This window comes from Anser cygnoides, chromosome 1 (assembly GCF_040182565.1).
Source record: "Anser cygnoides isolate HZ-2024a breed goose chromosome 1, Taihu_goose_T2T_genome, whole genome shotgun sequence".
Classification (NCBI taxonomy): Eukaryota; Metazoa; Chordata; class Aves; order Anseriformes; family Anatidae; genus Anser; species Anser cygnoides.
Genome location: NC_089873.1, coordinates 197,215,323 through 197,233,369, shown reverse-complemented (window position 1 = coordinate 197,233,369; position 18,047 = coordinate 197,215,323). Strand labels below are relative to the sequence as shown.

Genomic DNA, 18,047 nt, shown 5'->3' with positions numbered 1-18,047 from the left:
AACATCATCTTGCAGTACATATTCGGTCTTTAACATGCTTAACACATAATTGTCCTTTCCTAGAGAGTCAGAAAGGATAATGCAGAAGACAAGGGTAAAGAGAAGCAATAGTACAGTTGCCACATTTTGTAGCTACAGATGCGATGCCTGGACTGCGTGCACCTAAACACCTTTCTGACTCAGGGAGGCATCAAGCACTTCACCATCAAAAAAGATGAAAGCAGAACTGCGGAGTCAAACTGGCCTTGTCTTAGGTCTGAGAAAGGCTGATGGTCCTTATGGAGGGAAGGGCATCCTGAGGCAGGTATGGCACTGGAACTCAACAATGAGAAAGTGACAAGTAATGGAACCAGCAGCATCCATATGGAAGCAGTGGCACTAACTCAGGATGCTGGCTTTCATCCTTTCGGTAATGGGCTCTGAAAGACACTATGGAAGAGTACAGCAGAAAACACCCAGACACATCACAGAATGGTTGAGGTTGTAAGGGACTCTGGAGGACATCTGGCCCAACCCCTGCTCAAGCAGGGACACCCAGAACAACATCCGGGCAGCTTTTCAAGACCTCCGAGAAGGAGACTCCACAGCCTCTGGGGGCAGCCTGTGCCAGTGCTTTGCCACCTGCACAATAAAAAAAATAAATTTCCTGATGTTTAGAAGGAAGCTCCTGTGTTCTAGTTTGTGCCCAATACCCAGACACAAAGTTGTGCCCATTGTCCTGGCACAAAACATAAACAGATTGATGATCTAAGACAAGGGGGAGTGATAGAACTTCATCCTCTTCATTCACATGCATTGCAACAGGTTGTTGGAACAGAGCTGATCCAATGCAAAATTCATGACGGTTAATTATCAAGACCCTCACCTTCTATCAATAGCTACTAACATGGATATAACCAAGGATGGTGTGTGGTGTTGTTCCCAATTCAGGGATAGTTCTGGTTCTAGTATCTGCAGGTGCACAGAGCAGCAAAGAAAGCATTCAGGTTCAGTCTAGAAATTAGACTGATCCATTTTGCTGGAATTAAGTCTCTCAATGATTAAGAACTCTTATACATACACAATAGAAAAAAATAAGAGGCAGCATGACAAAAATAAGTTTTCTGCCCTATTACATAACACTTTTATTCATCATACTTAACAAAACTAAACCTGTACAAGTTTGTACACATTGCATTGAAAGAACTGTTCACCAACTTAAAAAAAATCAGAACATCAGAAACATTAGTCTTATGGTCCCTTTTGCAACTTTTTTCAGTCAATATCAATATATCTCCTCAAAGCTTAGAAAGATATGAAAAAACTTAACTGAAACATAAGACTACAGGGTCCCCTTCTGGGGGGGATCTGTGATTGGTACCAAGTTTGTATCTACATCTCAAATGCAAAATCCTAATTCCACTATATAGAAATGTGAAATTACAGCCATTAGTAAAGAATTAGATGTTTAAACAGTAAAGATAAACTGGATCAAAACTACAGTTACAGTTAAAGACACAGGTAAACATACATGACTGTTTAATTCAAAATCACATTTTTACATAGAAGAAATATTACATTCTGATCTACCAGTATGGCTTTTTCCATGAACAGGTGGGTGTTTTCAGATTAAAAAAACAAAACTAAGTTGTCTAAGAACTTAGAAAAATTTAGTATGTTAGGGAGAATTAGTACCAAGAAACGAAAGTCAGATTAAAGCGAAGATGTTAACATCAAGGTAGACACCACTATGATTTACTTTTGGAAGACATTTCACCTTTGCTTTTATTATTTGTCTTAGCTATGGCAGCATCTTTCACCTGTGAACTTTCATCATAAGAAGTTGAAAATAAGGTGTTATTTTTTCGATAGACTAAAATGCACCTGAGCAAAGGAAAATTAAAATTTAAAGGCTAAAGAAAGCATTTAACTGAAGCCAGTTTTGGCTTGTGGATGTGCATGAAATAAAACAAAAATGACAATTTTTGGCACGTATCCACATTAAGCTGTAAGGTGATTTAATAAAAGATAGCTAATAAAAGTGACCAGCTCACAATGAAACTGTACAAGCCATTAGTTCACATTTAAACAATATATCTGATTGCAGTTTAGAGCACAAGAACATAACTTAAAATCCTATTTTATTCAGATTTGAAAAACTATATTGATTTTAAGTAGTTTAAATACATTCATTCCCAGTCAAAGTTTTACAGTAACTGATGATTTTCAATCACACACACAACCAAGTTATAAATCCCTGAAACATGGATTTATTATAGGAATACTGATAAAACCTTAACAGAGATACAAATGATACATCACATAGTGTCTTACACCTTAATGGTAAGTACTTGACTATGTTGGACTGGTAGATGCATCACTCCTACTGTTAGACACTAATACCATCCTCTAGAACCAACTGGTTTAAATTGAATTCACAACAGTTCGCAATTACCTAAAAAAAGGATTATTTCTCCCCACCCCCCCCATCACACTACAAAATGTTCAATTTCTAACCTTTATTTCAACACTGGGAAAGAGAATCTCCCAGTTATGACAGGAACATACTAAGCAAGGAAAGCCATTGAAGTGAATTTTAGAAAGTCATTTCAGAATCAGTGTCCTTGCAGAGATTTAATATATAGCAGGACTTCCCTAGAAATAAGTCAATTGGCATATCTTTATGCTGTGCATCTTAGGATTTTACCCTATCAGTTGATCTTGGGATTCTTGAAGTTACTCTCATTCTGGCACTGAGTTTCTGTAGATTAGGGCAATTTCCAAATGAAAGGCACTCTGTTATGGGTGAAATCAGAATTATCAGCAATGCAAATGGACAACTTGTAACATACTTAAGAGAACTGTTGTAGTCTACATGAGGTTTAAAATTAAGTACTTTCCTTAAAAAAGGTGGAAAGATATTTAGAACGGCTATAGCACATGTCTGCATGCATACAGACGCTAGCCACTGTACAAACACAGTGATCTGCCAGTATCTCAACTGTTCCTCCCTCCCTTCCCCCCCCCCCCCCCCCCCCCTTCACCTTCCCAAAGCTCTTTTGGATTGGGCAGAACCAAAAACTTCTAAGGTTCAACTGCACCATCAGGTGACTTTGCAGAATGGCTCAGGGAACACCACTGACCAGCACTACCACCTGCAGCCCTGACAGCAAGCAGCTTTGGAGAGTAAGTAGCAAAGGTGATCCCCTAGTAGAATGAGAGCATGGTCACACAGTTACTTTGTCCCACTTCTTTCTGCTATTTCTTCCCTTCTCATTACCCTTCCCCACCAAGTCTCCCTGTAAAAAAAAAAAAATCCATCATCTTGGGAATAAAGCTTTCCTTAGTGATAGGAAAACTCATGCTTGTTAGTATGAATAAGGGATGTGCAAAACAGAAGTCATTTCCCTGAGGCAAAGATCTTCAAGTCATGCCTATCTTACATTGTCTATTCTTATTTCAAGCTGCTAAAGTATTTGGCACAATGAGGCCTTGATCACTGACTGGAGTCTCATGGCATTATCACAGTCTAAATAATGTAATTATGCAGTAAAGTAGAAGTTACAAATGCTTCATTCTCTCCTATTTTGGTTTCTCACATTTACTTATTAAAATCCCCTTCTTTCTCAACGATGGCATTCAGCTTCCTGTGCAGAAAGGTAAAGTGACAAACTTCTACTGTATTTAAAGGTTGCCACAAATACTGAGTGCCTAAAAGGGGCAATCACAATAGTTATTGGACTCAATATATGAATAACAGGGTAAAAGTTATTAGCCTGTTATATACAGGTCAAAACTGGATGATTTAATAGTCTCTTACATCATGGAAAAACTTCCAGGGAGATGAAAGTCATGCTGTGAATGCTTCCAGTCCAAAACGCATAAGAAGCGAAACTTGAAGCCAAGTCTTTCCAGATTTCCCTTTTAAAATATAAATTGCACTTCTTATACAAAGCAATCCAAAGTCTAAACTGTAGTAAAAATTTGAAGCTGCTTTTCTGCACCACAGAGTATCTCTGTCATCTGAAGTACAGGCAACTTGTTTTCAGCTGTTCTGCTTGTAGAGCCATACACCCTACACCTTTCTGCTTAAAAAGTGTCTGCCATTAAACGCCGTGCCACTGGGTGGGTACTGAAAAAAACAAAAGTTTAAGGCCTTTATCTCCACAAGGAGCTGAAAGTTGTGGTACAACCCATGACCGATACTTAATATACAGCACACCCCCACCCAGGGCTCAAATAATTAGTCATTCTTTCTAACATTTGTTGCACAAGACAATCATACCAATCAGCAAGCGACAGTGCCAGTTAAGCATTTTTAAGGTCTCAACAATTCATAGCAAAGGGCACTTCCGAGAAAGATAATCTTAAAGATTTGGTTTTAAAAATCGACACCACACTCACATTCAAGGGACATTCTTCACTTTTAGGCCTTTGTCACAAATCTGAATCTTTATTGTTCTGAAATAAATGCTATAAACATAAGACTCAAAAACAAGAACTCCAACTTTCAGTCTCAGAGGTGTGGTTCAATGCCCATATCACATGTAACAAGAAAACTTCCTTAAAAAAGGAAAAAAATTACTGTAAAGTCTTTCATAAGAATGAAAATGCAATCCTTTGTTTTTCTCATTAGTTTGTGTACAGGCGGGCACCAAAAAACTTGCATTTTCTTTTAAATTCTTGCTATGACGCTTGACGAACTTTTTGCCATTCAACAAATTCATCCAGAAGTACAGGCCCTGCAAATGGACAAAACTTGGTGTTATATTTACCAGTGTCTTTCAAACATTTCCTCTTAACGTATGATGATTAAAACCGTTAGTCTAGGCAACATCTATGTCAACCACTATAGCCAAACACTTATGAACACCCAAATATGCCTACAATCACTTTAGTCCAAGGGTGGCAAGAGGTGCATGAATAACGCTATGCACAGAACTATGAAAAAAATGTTCCTGACACTTGACAGGTGCACTGAACTGAATGGAAAGCACAAAAAATAAGGTTATATTCTAAAATAGGACAAGTAATTCCTTCTTGTTAGACCTTTCAGAATTGCACATAATTAGAAAACAAAGAACACGATGGGATGCCTAATGCAATTCAGCCACAGTAGGACTGACTATCAGCTAAGTGGAGATTCATCCTCATAAGCTATTTATCACGTATTAGTAGTTAGACTACTTTCTAATTTAACAAGAATTTATTATATATATAGCAAAATACAAGTTTGCTGTTTATAGTTTTGTTTCCAAGTGTACAGTTTCATCTAGCAAGTCTCTATACTGGATCCTTAAACTGGATACAAGTTCACTCAAGTACGCCAGCATGCTTCTGCCATATTAGCAAAATTAGTATCTGCAGTTTGAAAGTGTGACTATTAGGACAGTTTTTCTATGTATTGTTGAAGAATTATTTTATACCTTATAGTATTGTTTCTAGTACATTCAATTCCTATACCAATGTTATATGCCAACTGAAAATACTAAAAATAATAGTAGAATGAACAAAGTTATGAATACTTACATGCACCATCTTCGTCATAGTTGCTAAGATCTGCATGGACAGTTCTGCTGAACTCTAGCACGTTGTACCACTGATCCTTGTTCATAACTCTATACTTCGATTGCTAGGGAAAACAACTGAATTTTAAAACACTGGAAGTGTCAAATGACATCTGACAATGCTGCATATTATTTCTAGTTTCTCTAATTTTATCTTGTCAGTTCCTAATAAACAATTCAATGGATAACAATGGCTACTATTCCCTCGTTTTTCCAACTTTACTACACAGTACGTATTTGGTAGTTCTAGAACAACATAAAATAGCTTCTTGAAAGAAGATCAGAGCAAGACTGAAATACCAAGGAATCAATTCACTGCTCTGACGCTTTAAAAATGGGCAAATATTCATTTTGCCCTGAAGTGGGGCGTGCTTAGTTAAGATGTTTCTAGAATGAGCAACTACAGAAATCTTTTCTCCAGAGTACATATAGCATGATCATAAGGACATGCGCTTTCCAATGTTAATACTGATTTGAAGCCAGGGAATAGTATCAAGGCAAGCATGCTCCTCAATGTATGCACATCCACACTACCAAGTTGCTTATAGCTGAGCAGAATCTGAGCCAGCCACAGCTTTAGTTACCGACATGTCCCACCTACACAAAGCAAACTAAGTTCTGCACAGGTGTAAGCTGGAGAGACCAAGATGCTATTAATTTTACCTTTATAGCCTAATTAAGATAGAATTTTAGCTGTCTTTTATGAGAGAAGGGGAGTGGGGCACAGTGACGCATACAAGCACAGCACAACTTCATAAGCAGCCTGAGCAAGGGAAAAGAAGAAATACGGATACATTCTTGATCCAAACACAAATCCTGAAATCTTTTCACAGAACAGCCCAACAAGCATGCCATCAACCAAGAAGTCAAGGAAATGTGTACCTCCAGGTATTGATAAAATACTGAAAACAGTGGCCAAGTTCTTCCAAGCAAAAGAGCTAACATGGATTTTGCAGTATCGATATCAAGACTTCGCTGGTCTTTGTCCTAAGGTCAAATAAAGAAAGCACAAAAAACACTCAAGTACAAATTCATTAAGTTCATTAGAGGTTCTTTAACATTCCAGTAGTCTTACCCTTGCAAAATCAAAGGCATATCTGTAGATATTCTTAAACGATGAAATGTCATTCAATTGTGACCGCAAGAAATCAAATTTACTCTGTAACTTTTCTGTACAGTCACACCTTAAAATAAAGGAAAATATGTTAGAATTTCAAAACAAAACATTTGAACCATTCCAGGAAACGTAAAACAATTAAAATCACTAAAATGCAATTGTCAGGCTTACAGTAATAATACTACGAAAGTGACTTGAACACTGAACATGTTCAATATTTTACTGACATGATGAATGCTGGGGTTCTATACTTTAAGCAAGTTTAAAAAAATAATTTAGCAGCAACATATCACAGTCTCAGCTTTACTTCTCAAATAGTCTTTCTGTGCCATACTCTGCAGTTTGTATTAATATCGATAACTATTTTATCTTCCAATCATTGTGAAAGTTTGGAGACGAGTATTCAGTGTACATTAAGGTGATACACAAAATCTTTATTTACAGCTGGATTCTCTGCCATGTACCTCTGAAAAAAACAGTAAAAAAACACTTCACGACTGTACATGTTTATGATTGGCAGGACTGAGGAGGCACTCTGCAAAGCTTACAGAGGCCTGAGAGTGGTTTATGGCTGATAAATGCAAGCTCTGATAAGCCTATCACCTGGACTAGTCAGTAGTTATTCAACAGAAAACACAAGGTTGTACTACAATTTACAGGTCTGCTAGTTCGCATGAAAACCCTTCGCCAGAAAAAAACCTTTTTTAGGCCCAGAAATTATTTCAAATCCCAGACATAAAGGTCTTCATGTATTTTTATTTAGCAAGGACTTCTGTTTCCAAATAAAAAAAAAATCTGTTAGCTTCGCCAACACTGGCACTGGAGAACGTAACTTACACCTGTAAAGCCTCCAGGAAAGGCTCACTCAGGAGAATAGGTGTTATACTATAATCATATTTTATTTTTATAAGATAATGGCTGCTTTGAGTAAAAAAAAAGCTTCCACCTTGTCTTGTGTGACAGAAACAATTTCATTAACACAGGGAAGATGCAATGTGCATAAGTATTTCCTTTGGTGCACCCGTCCCTCTGCTGGTAGCCTGCCTCTCTGAGAACACTGCATCTTTCACAGCTCCTTCTGGATTTGCAACACAGGCCCACAGCCAAGGGCACTTCAGGAGTACTGCAGCACATTGCTAAGATGTTGCACTGCTGCTGTGCTTCCTATTCCTCAGTTCTGCTAGCCTGCGCATGCACCTGTGGTTGTCTCTGTCAGAACAGCTGCAAGGAGAGAGATGTAGCAATTCGAGCTGGTGGAGCCTTTTTGTTACAGGCTCCACCAGCCCCAAGTCCAAACTAAGGTCAGTGTTAAATAAATAAAGCTATTAGCTAATTAGGCTGCATAATTAAATGACAAGAGCTAACATTTTACAATAAAAAAATATATTAAGTTGAAAAGAACCGTTGTTCAAAAAAATTAGGTAAAATTGAAGATATTTTTCCCTGTCTTCAACTATGTGATTGGTCTCAGTGTTGTATCCTTTAACCCTTAAAACATTATCATGAGTATAAAATGAGATGACCTTATAGCATAACATCTCTTCTTTCTGCATTCAGACCTTCATACTACAGTACCTGTCTACGTTTGAGTAGAAGTCTACTACTTAACACGTATCCAGGTGATTATGCAGCTTGTGTACTAGTAAAATAGGCAAGTTACTTACAGTAGGCTTAGCAGGCATTTTGTGAAAGGTAACCTGACTGAGGTTATTTAACATACTAATATGGATCCACACAAATTTCAGTATACCTACACTTCCTACAAAATATTCTGTTAAAGTTCCTCAAATATTCATAAATTTAAATACAAAGTAAAACTTACTGTCTACTGTACTATTGGTAATAGGTATTGTAACAAGTGATTTTCTTGATATAATTAGTGTGAAACTGTGCTAATTATCAAGTCTCAAGACTCTTGAGCTATTGTCAACCTATTTAAAGCTGAGCAGTTAAACGGATCACATTCAGACATGCGCTACTCTCAGGATTTGCAGGGACAAATCTCTTCAAGCCATTTAAGGCACTCCCACACCCAGGCAGTGATTTTCTTCACACCAGTGCACTAAGGAATAGTCAAACTTTTTTTTTTTAAATACAGCCGTTTGGATTGCTGCACCATCAACAAGATGACTGAGATCACCCAGAATCATTTTCCTAGCTTAAAAAAAAGCCACGACAGCCTTTTAATTAGCACAAGTAAAGTGACAGCAAACTGCTGTACAGAGACAAGAAAAAAAGATACGAATTCTCAAACTGCCTTTGATGGAAAACAGTATTAAAAGCTACCTCAAAAACAACAAAACGACTTTAGCTTACTGTATTCTCTTCATATCCCTATATATATTTATAACACAGAACTTAAATTAGCATCACAAAGCAGTCCTATTTTTGTTTCTATTGAGGTAGAGAGCTCATTTGAGGCATAGGTGATATGGGCAGAGTAAAGATAGAGAATCTCCTACTCAAATATTCCCATGTTTATTCACACATGCTTGTCTTTTCTTCAATTAGGAAGAAAAATTAAGAGGAATACAAACATTAAACTAAAAGCATCTAGTAATGGTAATGTATAAGTAGTTTGAATGATCTTTGAATCTACAAGCCATTCCCCCCTCTCCCTGACAATCATTCAGCCCTCCTAAGGGAGGAAAGGAAATAAATTATCTTGCCTTCTTCATGTTCTGAGACAGGATCCTCTGAAATTTAGGTTTTATGTAGTAACTGGAGCATGGAGAGGCCCAAGGAAGTATCAGCTTAAAGAGCAAAGGTGCATTTTTTTTCCCCCATGTCCTGACAACGCAAAGATTTTGTTACTTCGACTGATCTACAGGTCTGGAGACCAGAAATTGGACTAAAGCATACACTAAGTAAGTATTTACATGATGCTTTGCATTAGCCCAGCAGCAAAGAAAAAGAAAGGCAATAGCTACAAAAATTCAAAAGTAGAAAATGAGCTGGTATTAGGTTTTCAAGAAAAAACAACCCATCTAAGTTTCTACTAATAATTGCAAACAGACAAATTACAAACCTGGCTTTCCTACCCTGTGCACCCCCCTCCCGCTCCCCTTTGACTTCTCTTGTACCTAAAAACATAGATCTTTCCCACAGTTGGGATATATTTTGTCTCTCTCCCCTTTACCTGGCCACTTATTTTCCAAAGATGTTTAATATAAGATTTTACTAATAATCTAAGGTTCAGACAATAGCCAAAGAGAAGTACTCAGAGAAAGCATCTGCTAAAGCCTCACTTCTTACACAAGGAATTGTTTGTTTGCTTTTAGCTATTTCAAACAATGGGGAATTTAATAAAATCATGAATTTTAATCCTTTTTTCTTGACCTTCATTTTATACCTAGGTGTTTTTCTTTGTAGGCCTATACAGCCCACATCTGACAAATACATGAGCACACTTCTGACCTATTTGTCAGATACCAAGGGTTAAATGCTCAAGTTCAAGTTATTCAGCCTCCAGTGCAAGTGTAGATAAACAGCCCCTTGCTGAGGGCTATTCATTTCATCCTAAGCAGGTGAAAAAACTGCCCACCTGAGGTACTCTGCCAACTACAAGAAGAGAGTTTCAGACAACCAGTTTTCAAATATATGTACAGGACAGGATTCACGCTACCAACACAACATACTGGAATCCTCTCTTTTGTACTGAAGTCTAATAAGCTGCCATTTAGTGCTTGAGCCACCTTCATTTTTGATGGTATATCACATACTTATTTTTCCTCCTCTCTGAAGAGGAAATCTCATCAGCATATCAGAAAGCTACAGGTTAAAAAACACAAATTTTGGTGGTCACTAAGATTCAAGCACCCAATGTTGGCATCTAAATGTAGGTAAGACTTCAGATTTAGGTGTCGCCATTCACAGAGCTCTAGTGAAGAAACCCTTAAAAGCAATTTGGGTGACCAGTCACAAGGCCTTAGCATACACTGAATATCTCCCTAGGCTCCACTACACTGGCTAGATCTCCAAAGTTTGCAAAAAGAGCTTAAGAAATCCAGCTCCTGCACACAAACCACACTTGTTAATCTGGAGCTGAATTCCATCCAGCACTGTTCATGCACTTACATTATGTGGAATTCCACATATTTTGGAATAAGGATTCTGTAATATAAATCAGACTTAGAACACACATGGGGCTTTTAATGCATTCTAATGTCATTTCTTCATGCAAAATTGAAACAATGCTGTGCAAGAATGTAATAATACTCTATTGCTTTAAGTGTAAATCCTTCTCTCTGAAAAGATTTGTCAAATCTATCACAGGAAAATAGATTCCCCCCCTAGAATATTCAACAATTCAAGCCTACAGACTTATACTCTTTTTAAGGTATTCAGTCTTCAGTTCCTTCATATGAAGGTCACAGCTTTATCCAGATGCTTAGTCTACAAGCCTATGACTAGCACAACCTGTATTGTTTTGCTTCCCCTGAGTAACTGTTTAGGCTTAGCAGTTGCTCTGATTACACGTCCGTTTATATAAAGTGCACATCAGTACCGTATTTTCTCAAACACGTTAAATCTGAAGCATGACAAGCTCTAGTCTTGAAATGAATATTCCTAACTACAGCAGATTATTAGATAGAAATACAATCTACAGTATTGGCTCTGAGGAGCTGCAGACTCCATACATTTGCTTACCTTTTCGCTAGCCTGGCTGACTTTTGAAGCCTTCCAATTGGGTGTAAAAGTTAAGTACTTCAGAGAAGTGACTCAGTTATACCCATTTACACACTGCATCTAAAAATTCATGCATCCAAATCTAATTGAATGCAGTATCATAAGAAGTCACCCTTAAAAACATTCATGTATCATGTTTCATGAAGAACAAACAAAATGTGATGGCTGAACCAAGCCTCACCAAAGCAGATTAGTTTTATGAATCACGCTCTTTAGCCAGAACATAATCTCACCAAAAATTCCTGCTCACTGAATGATGTGAGAAGTGCATTTATAAATCAAAAAAAGTGTTATTTTACCTATGCATTAAGCATTGCTTCTGACCTGTATCCGATAAATAACAGTAATGATTGAAGATTATCAACAGTCCTTATCTATACAGCTTGGAAGTCAGCAACAAACTTCTCAGAATACCAATGCTGAGATGTTCACGGAGATCTCCAGATCTGCTTACGTGTGTCTGATAGCCAGTCTGTAACATACCTTTTTCTAATAAGAAGCCACCAAAGCCTGATTTAATTAATGTTAGACAAAATTTTGAGTGAATGCATTGGATTCACAATCTGATGAAACACACCAGATATTTCCATTTGGTGACTGAGACTGGACCCCAAACTGAGAGGTTCTGTGTCTTACTGCCAATGTACACAAAACTGAGGGCAAGAATCATTAAGCTACTGGTACAAAGAAAAATTGAACAGTCTATTATATGTGCAAAAAAACCCAAAAACAAACCACTTACTGTAATGAAGTCATCCCCTTTAACCATTCTTCCTTGGTAAAGAACCCCATGCTTTCAGCCTCTAGCTTCCAGGCTAAAACTAACATAATAATCTGGAGGGGGAAAAAAAAGAAGGGGAGAAAAAGGAGTTAATACGTAAGACTGATTTCTAGATGCCAATGAAGAAAATTCCAAGCATTTAAACACTCCAGCAATTGTACATGCTTGCACTTTACTTGCTAGTAATAAATTCATAATTCAGCCATGTGCAATCATGCCCTTAAATTTAAATTTCTGAAGATGAAAGTACTACAATAAAACAAACAAAAACACGAACAACAGCTGCACATAATTGATGTATTCAGACAAAATCTTAGAACAACTCCTAAACGTAGCAAGATACACAGCGCTTTACTTACTGAACTTAAGATTTGTATACAGAACTAAATCTACTAATCCAGTAACTCCTTTTAAAGGGTTGCTAGTATTGTAGAAACCTACATTTTCAGGCTGGACACCGATGTCTTCACAGAACTTTTCCATTCCTTCAGGCCCCACAACTTCATCAGGACCTTCAAAACAAAAGGAACCAGACTGAAATATAAGTAACATTCAATGAAATGTAAGTAACATTTGAATTGCATCATTGCAAGGGTTACACACAAGAATTAGACTACATTTCATATAAGCTATCTTCAAAAACAATTAATTATTCTATGAAGCAACTATTGTGTTAGAACCATTACATCAGTTGCAACTTGGAGGTGAGTGCATTACCTAAAAAAAATAACAGTACAGACTATAAGCAAAACTAAAACAGAACTGTTGTGAACTACCTCCCTAGAACAGCAAACATTTTGCTTATGTGAGTTTTCATAAGCCTCCGGTGAGCTTCAAATTGACTCACGGAGTTTTGCTGTGTATCTCTACTCTAAAAATAATATTCTTCAAATAGTTATTCTAACAACAACAAAAACCTCTATTTCCTATCTGAGTTACTGTTATGGATATTACTCTTTCAACCATGTTAGCATTATAGGTTCACACTAACACAGCAGAGGAGGAATCTAATAATAAATATGTTAAATTCTTTATGATGCTAAATAATATGGGGAGAGTGGTAAGTCAGAAAAATGCTACGCATATTAACCATGTATGAAGCACAAAAAAAACTTGACTATATTGAAATTACCTTGACTGGGGCCACAACAGTTAGTTTTATGCTGTCACTTTTCCCTTTTAATGCAAAGAATGCTTCCAAAAAGCAGCAATACAGCATATTTAAAGAGCACATACGGACACATTATACAATCAGTTGTATCTCTGAATCCCTCTGGTTTCCATTATTTCTGTTGAGCCTGTTACAAAAATGACTTCTGCTCAGCATCCAAGTATTATCAGAAGGCTTGCTGACATTCCATTTCGATGTATTTTGGATCATTTTGTTAACATGGTTTTAGTGAGTATGAACCTATGTAAAAGTTAAAGGCTATGTGTTCCACACCAAAATACCATTCTGTGATATTTTCGGCAAATGTTGCTAGTTAGACAGAAAGCCCTCTTTTTAAAAAAAAGATCTTGACGATACCTGTCTCCCCTTCATCTATATCTGCTGTTACTCTAAGCAGAACTCTTTTCAGGAGTTTGGATAACATATTTGAAATAATTATTCACTGCGAGATAAGAACATGCTAAATAAAAAGATATTGAGAATGACTAGTAGTACAGGAAAATAAAACAACTGGCATTTAAGATCACGAACGCTTACCTCTTTAAAAACATTGCACATTTTATTTTTTTTAACCTAGCTAAACAAGGCAAAACAAAGCCCTTATATAGAACATGTTAAACAGCCTGCAAGTTTAAGGTATGAAGTAATTATGAATTATTACACATGCAGAGCAGTTCTCTGGTAATGACATCAAAATATGAATCAGTTTTCTGGCACAGAAATCACGTATACAATTCAGACATTATGTACTGTATGTACACATAGAGGTACACTCTCAATACAAAGGTTTCATTTCTCTACTTGCTGAGTATATGGAAATATATATTTAACTGCGTCTAATTTCACTGGAAACCCATTTTATGCTAAAAAATGTTAGTTAACCGATAATCTAAATATGTCACATGTATAATTTTGTACACCCAGTTCTTGATTCAACAAGAACATTTATAGGCATTAAAAAAATAAAATTTTGTGCAGGTAACTCAATGCCTACAAACTTTATATGAAGAAAATCAACAGAACTGAAAGGAAAATTTTCCCAGGAAAGACTGATTCCAAAAGAGCATGCCTCAAATGCAAGTTAGAAAGTAGATTACTAGAACCAAGAGTAGTTCATTACTCTGGAAAGACTGCCAGAAAGGTATCAGTTCTGATTCACATGCCCAAACCAATTCCTGGCAGATAAATCATTTCATACTGAGAACTGGCCAATAATGAGTTTTAGTCTCCAATTAGTCAGTCACTTCAACTAGTCACTAGGCAAGAAACTCGTAACAGTTCACAGATCCAGAATTTCTAAGCATATAGTTAAATGGAGTAACAGTTTAGTAAATAAGCTGCAGAATACACTGGATATTTACTGAAGGCAACTTCTGTCCAAACTCTCTCACTGTCCTTTTAAAATCAGAAGCAGAATCATTCAGTTCAAGTGCAGTACCAGTTATTTCATTTTGAAGAACATCATAGTAAATTATAAAGCACAGAGGAAAGAAGAGAAAAATATAGAAAAACAAATACTGAGAATTACTATAGCTTTTGCTAACAATTTAAACGCGTCTTATAAGGAAGTGAATATGGACATACCTTTTATGTCTACATGAGCACAAAAACCAAAGTGCAAATAATATGATGTGTTAGTTTGTTTTAAAAAAAGCCATATAATTTTAATTATCGATACACTACATTATTACCTGCATATTCATAAAACCAAGCTAGGCACTTCTTGCTTGAAAAGTGTTCCTCTCCACTTATTACTTTACCAGAGGCTTGTGATCTGCAATAGCTTAGAGAAACACAAGAATAATAAGTGTTACTTTGAGAAATGGGAAATCAAATTAAATTCTAGGTGTTTATTAGTTCAAACTAGGTAAACTGTTTCACAAAGTCAATATACATAAAAAAGCTGAATCTGTTAAGAGACAACTGTCAGTCATCCTATTTCAACATTTGTTGGAACAGAAAGTTACCTTGAAATGCAACTTTCTCATAGTCCAACTTACTGCAAACATTACTTCTTCTCAACTGCCAGAATATTGTCACCTTGTAGATATTAAGCCAAAACCCCCACATGCAGATATTTAAAACACCACTGCTCAGTAATTCAAATGCTCCATTATCTGCTTATACTTATATATACAGGCGTTTAAAGTCAGGTCTCTAATAAGCAGCATGATCTTCAAGGGTGCTGAATATGCACAGATCCAATTTAGGTCAACAGGAGCTGCAGAGTTTGACATACATAAAAGTCAGGCTATTTATATTTAGGCATCCAAATTTGGAAAGAAAATTCAGTCAGTTTGTTTACATTAAACATGTAACTAAATCTCTAAATTCTATAGCTGTTTAGTACACACACCAGAATAGCAATATGCAATCTATGGAAGGACCAAAACTGCTCTGCAAATGCAGCTCCCACCCCCCACATTATTTTCCTTATGTGGCATACAATCTCATTTGCCTAGGAACTGATTTTTTTTTTAAATTGTTATTCTTTGAAAGAATACAGAAAAGAACTGATTTCTTCCAGTAAAAACACTGACACATGAAAGCATCTTTGCTCAGGGAGGAGTTATAGCACCTTTACAACGCACTCTCCTCTCAATACAAATTACATACTTTTACAACATGCTAAGATTTCTAAGAATGAGGTGAAAATTAACACCTCCCATGTATTGCTTTAAGCTTCACTAGGAGGAAAAGCAGTGCTTTCTAAGATGAAGCCATATGTGCTGAAAGCTGCAATTAAAGACGTACCACAGACAACCATCCATTAAACTGCCATTAAAAACACAAGTCACTAGAAAGAAAGAGCCATACTTTTGCTTGATGCTTTCAGCCAGTATATACCCACATATATACACTTGTAATCAATTTTTATTTAAAAAATATTAGCATTATATAGCTATATAAAAATGTTATATTAAAAATGCTCGTATCTTTACCATTTTGTTACCAGCTAACAGTGAGTTTCATTTACTTCATAGTTTTTGTCCAACCAGTGACTTTCATGCAAAGCTTTTTATTTAAAAAAAAGCTTCCAAAAGATTTTGTCGAGTCAAAAGAAGTTAGAATAAAGTTCTGGTCAGCAACATTCAAGAAAGATGAACTGAAACTGGAACAGCTGCAGAGAAGGACTAGGATGGGCAAGGAAACTGAAAATCTCTTACGAACCAGAAGAATTTGGCTTGTTTGATTTAAAAAAAGCACAAGAAAACACAAGCACTCACTCCAAATGCACTTGGAGGCAGAACCATGAGGAAGAAGCTTTAGATAAAGGATGACTCAGTGATCCTTGTGGATCCCTTCCAACTTGGGATACTCTATGATTCTATGATAATGTTGACACAAGAAAGGTTATCGAGCACTAGCTGTGAATAAACTTAGACTGAAACTAAAAGCTCATTAACAAGTACAAAAAATGAGCTCCAGAACAGCTATCCAAAGTGATCAGTCATAAGAAGATAAAAGCCTAGTGACTTCTAACCTCAACCTCTAAGGTCAACCTATTAGGAAGGGCATACGCCACAGTTTCTTGCAATAGCCATTCCCATAGCATTGATTTCGTAAGTCTTTTGTATTCTTATGTCCTCAGGATGTTTGTCGTAACCACTATTTTACTGACACACTTGGAAAGGTCTAATAGATTAAGGAGGCATACAGCTCCTGAGGAAAGCCGTGCTGGAAGCTCCTGCTACACCATGCCAATGCTTCATCATGCTAATGGCCATTTCAGGTACAGAATCACAGAATCATCTAGGTGGGAAGAGACCTCCAAGACCACCCAGTCCAACCTCTGACCTAACACTAACAAGTCCTCCACTAAACCCTATCACTAAGCTCTACATCTAAACGTCTTTTAAAGACACCATCCAGGGATGGCGACTCAACCACCTCCCTGGGCAGCCCATTCCAATACCTAACAACCCTTTCAGTAAAGAAGTTCTTCCTAACATCCAACCTAAACCTCCCCTGGCACAACTTTAGCCCATTCCCCCTCGTCCTGTCACCAGGCACGTGGGAGAACAGACCAACCCCCACCTCGTTACAGCCTCCTTTAAGGTATCTATAGAGTGCGGTAAGTACCATGATATTAATAAAAACGCTGCAGATAATAATGCACTTTCTACACATTTTGATCAACAAAACGCTTCGAGATCCTTCAGGCTCTGGAATTTATTAATGAAGAATGTCTTGATTCTGTTTTGAGGCGTGCTGAGGGCCACAAGCGGCCACCTTGGCCCGCCCCGCCCCGCCGGTACCTGCCGAGTTTACACTTCTTGAGGCCGGCCTCGTCCTGCGCCGCCGCCGCCCCCGCCGCGGCTTTCCTCTTCTTCTTCACCGGCATCGTCCTGCCTCGGGGCGGGGGCCGCCCCGCTGCCGGGGCCCGCGGCCGGGGCCCCGCCGGGCTCAGCGCTGCGGCGGCCGAGAGCGAGAGAGAGCCCCGGGGAGCCCCGGGGAGCCCCGCGCCGCCCCGCTGCTGCTCCCCGGGCCGCGCAGGCCCCGCGGGCCGGGAGCGAGGAACCGAGCGGCGGCCGCTGAAGGAACAGCGGGCAGCCCGGACGCGGCCGCCGCTGGGCAGGAAGTGACGGCACCGCCGGGGCGGGGCTGCCTCAAGACCACGCCCCCCTCGCTGACCCCTCCCACAAACGGGCGGGGCTCCCTCTTCCCTCCCGCCCACAGCGCGCACAGCCTCCCCTCGGCCCTGCACCAAGGGGGCGGGGCTAATAAAGGCCACGCCCACAG

At 38.1% G+C, this 18,047-nt stretch overlaps 1 protein-coding gene across 1 annotated transcript; it reads right to left on the bottom strand.

Moving 5' to 3' along the window:
• Positions 1 to 1,095: 1,095 nt before the first annotated feature.
• On the bottom strand, positions 1,096 to 17,882 carry DCUN1D5 (defective in cullin neddylation 1 domain containing 5). Its single transcript, XM_048078172.2, has 8 exons — positions 17,564 to 17,882; positions 14,996 to 15,087; positions 12,575 to 12,645; positions 12,095 to 12,186; positions 6,622 to 6,730; positions 6,429 to 6,533; positions 5,509 to 5,611; positions 1,096 to 4,721 (listed from the first exon to the last, which is right to left on the bottom strand). Exons 1-8 carry the CDS (start codon positions 17,647 to 17,649, stop codon positions 4,666 to 4,668), a joined length of 714 nt encoding a protein of 237 aa, XP_047934129.1. The 5' UTR covers positions 17,650 to 17,882; the 3' UTR covers positions 1,096 to 4,665.
• Between the last annotated feature and the right edge of the window lie 165 nt (positions 17,883 to 18,047).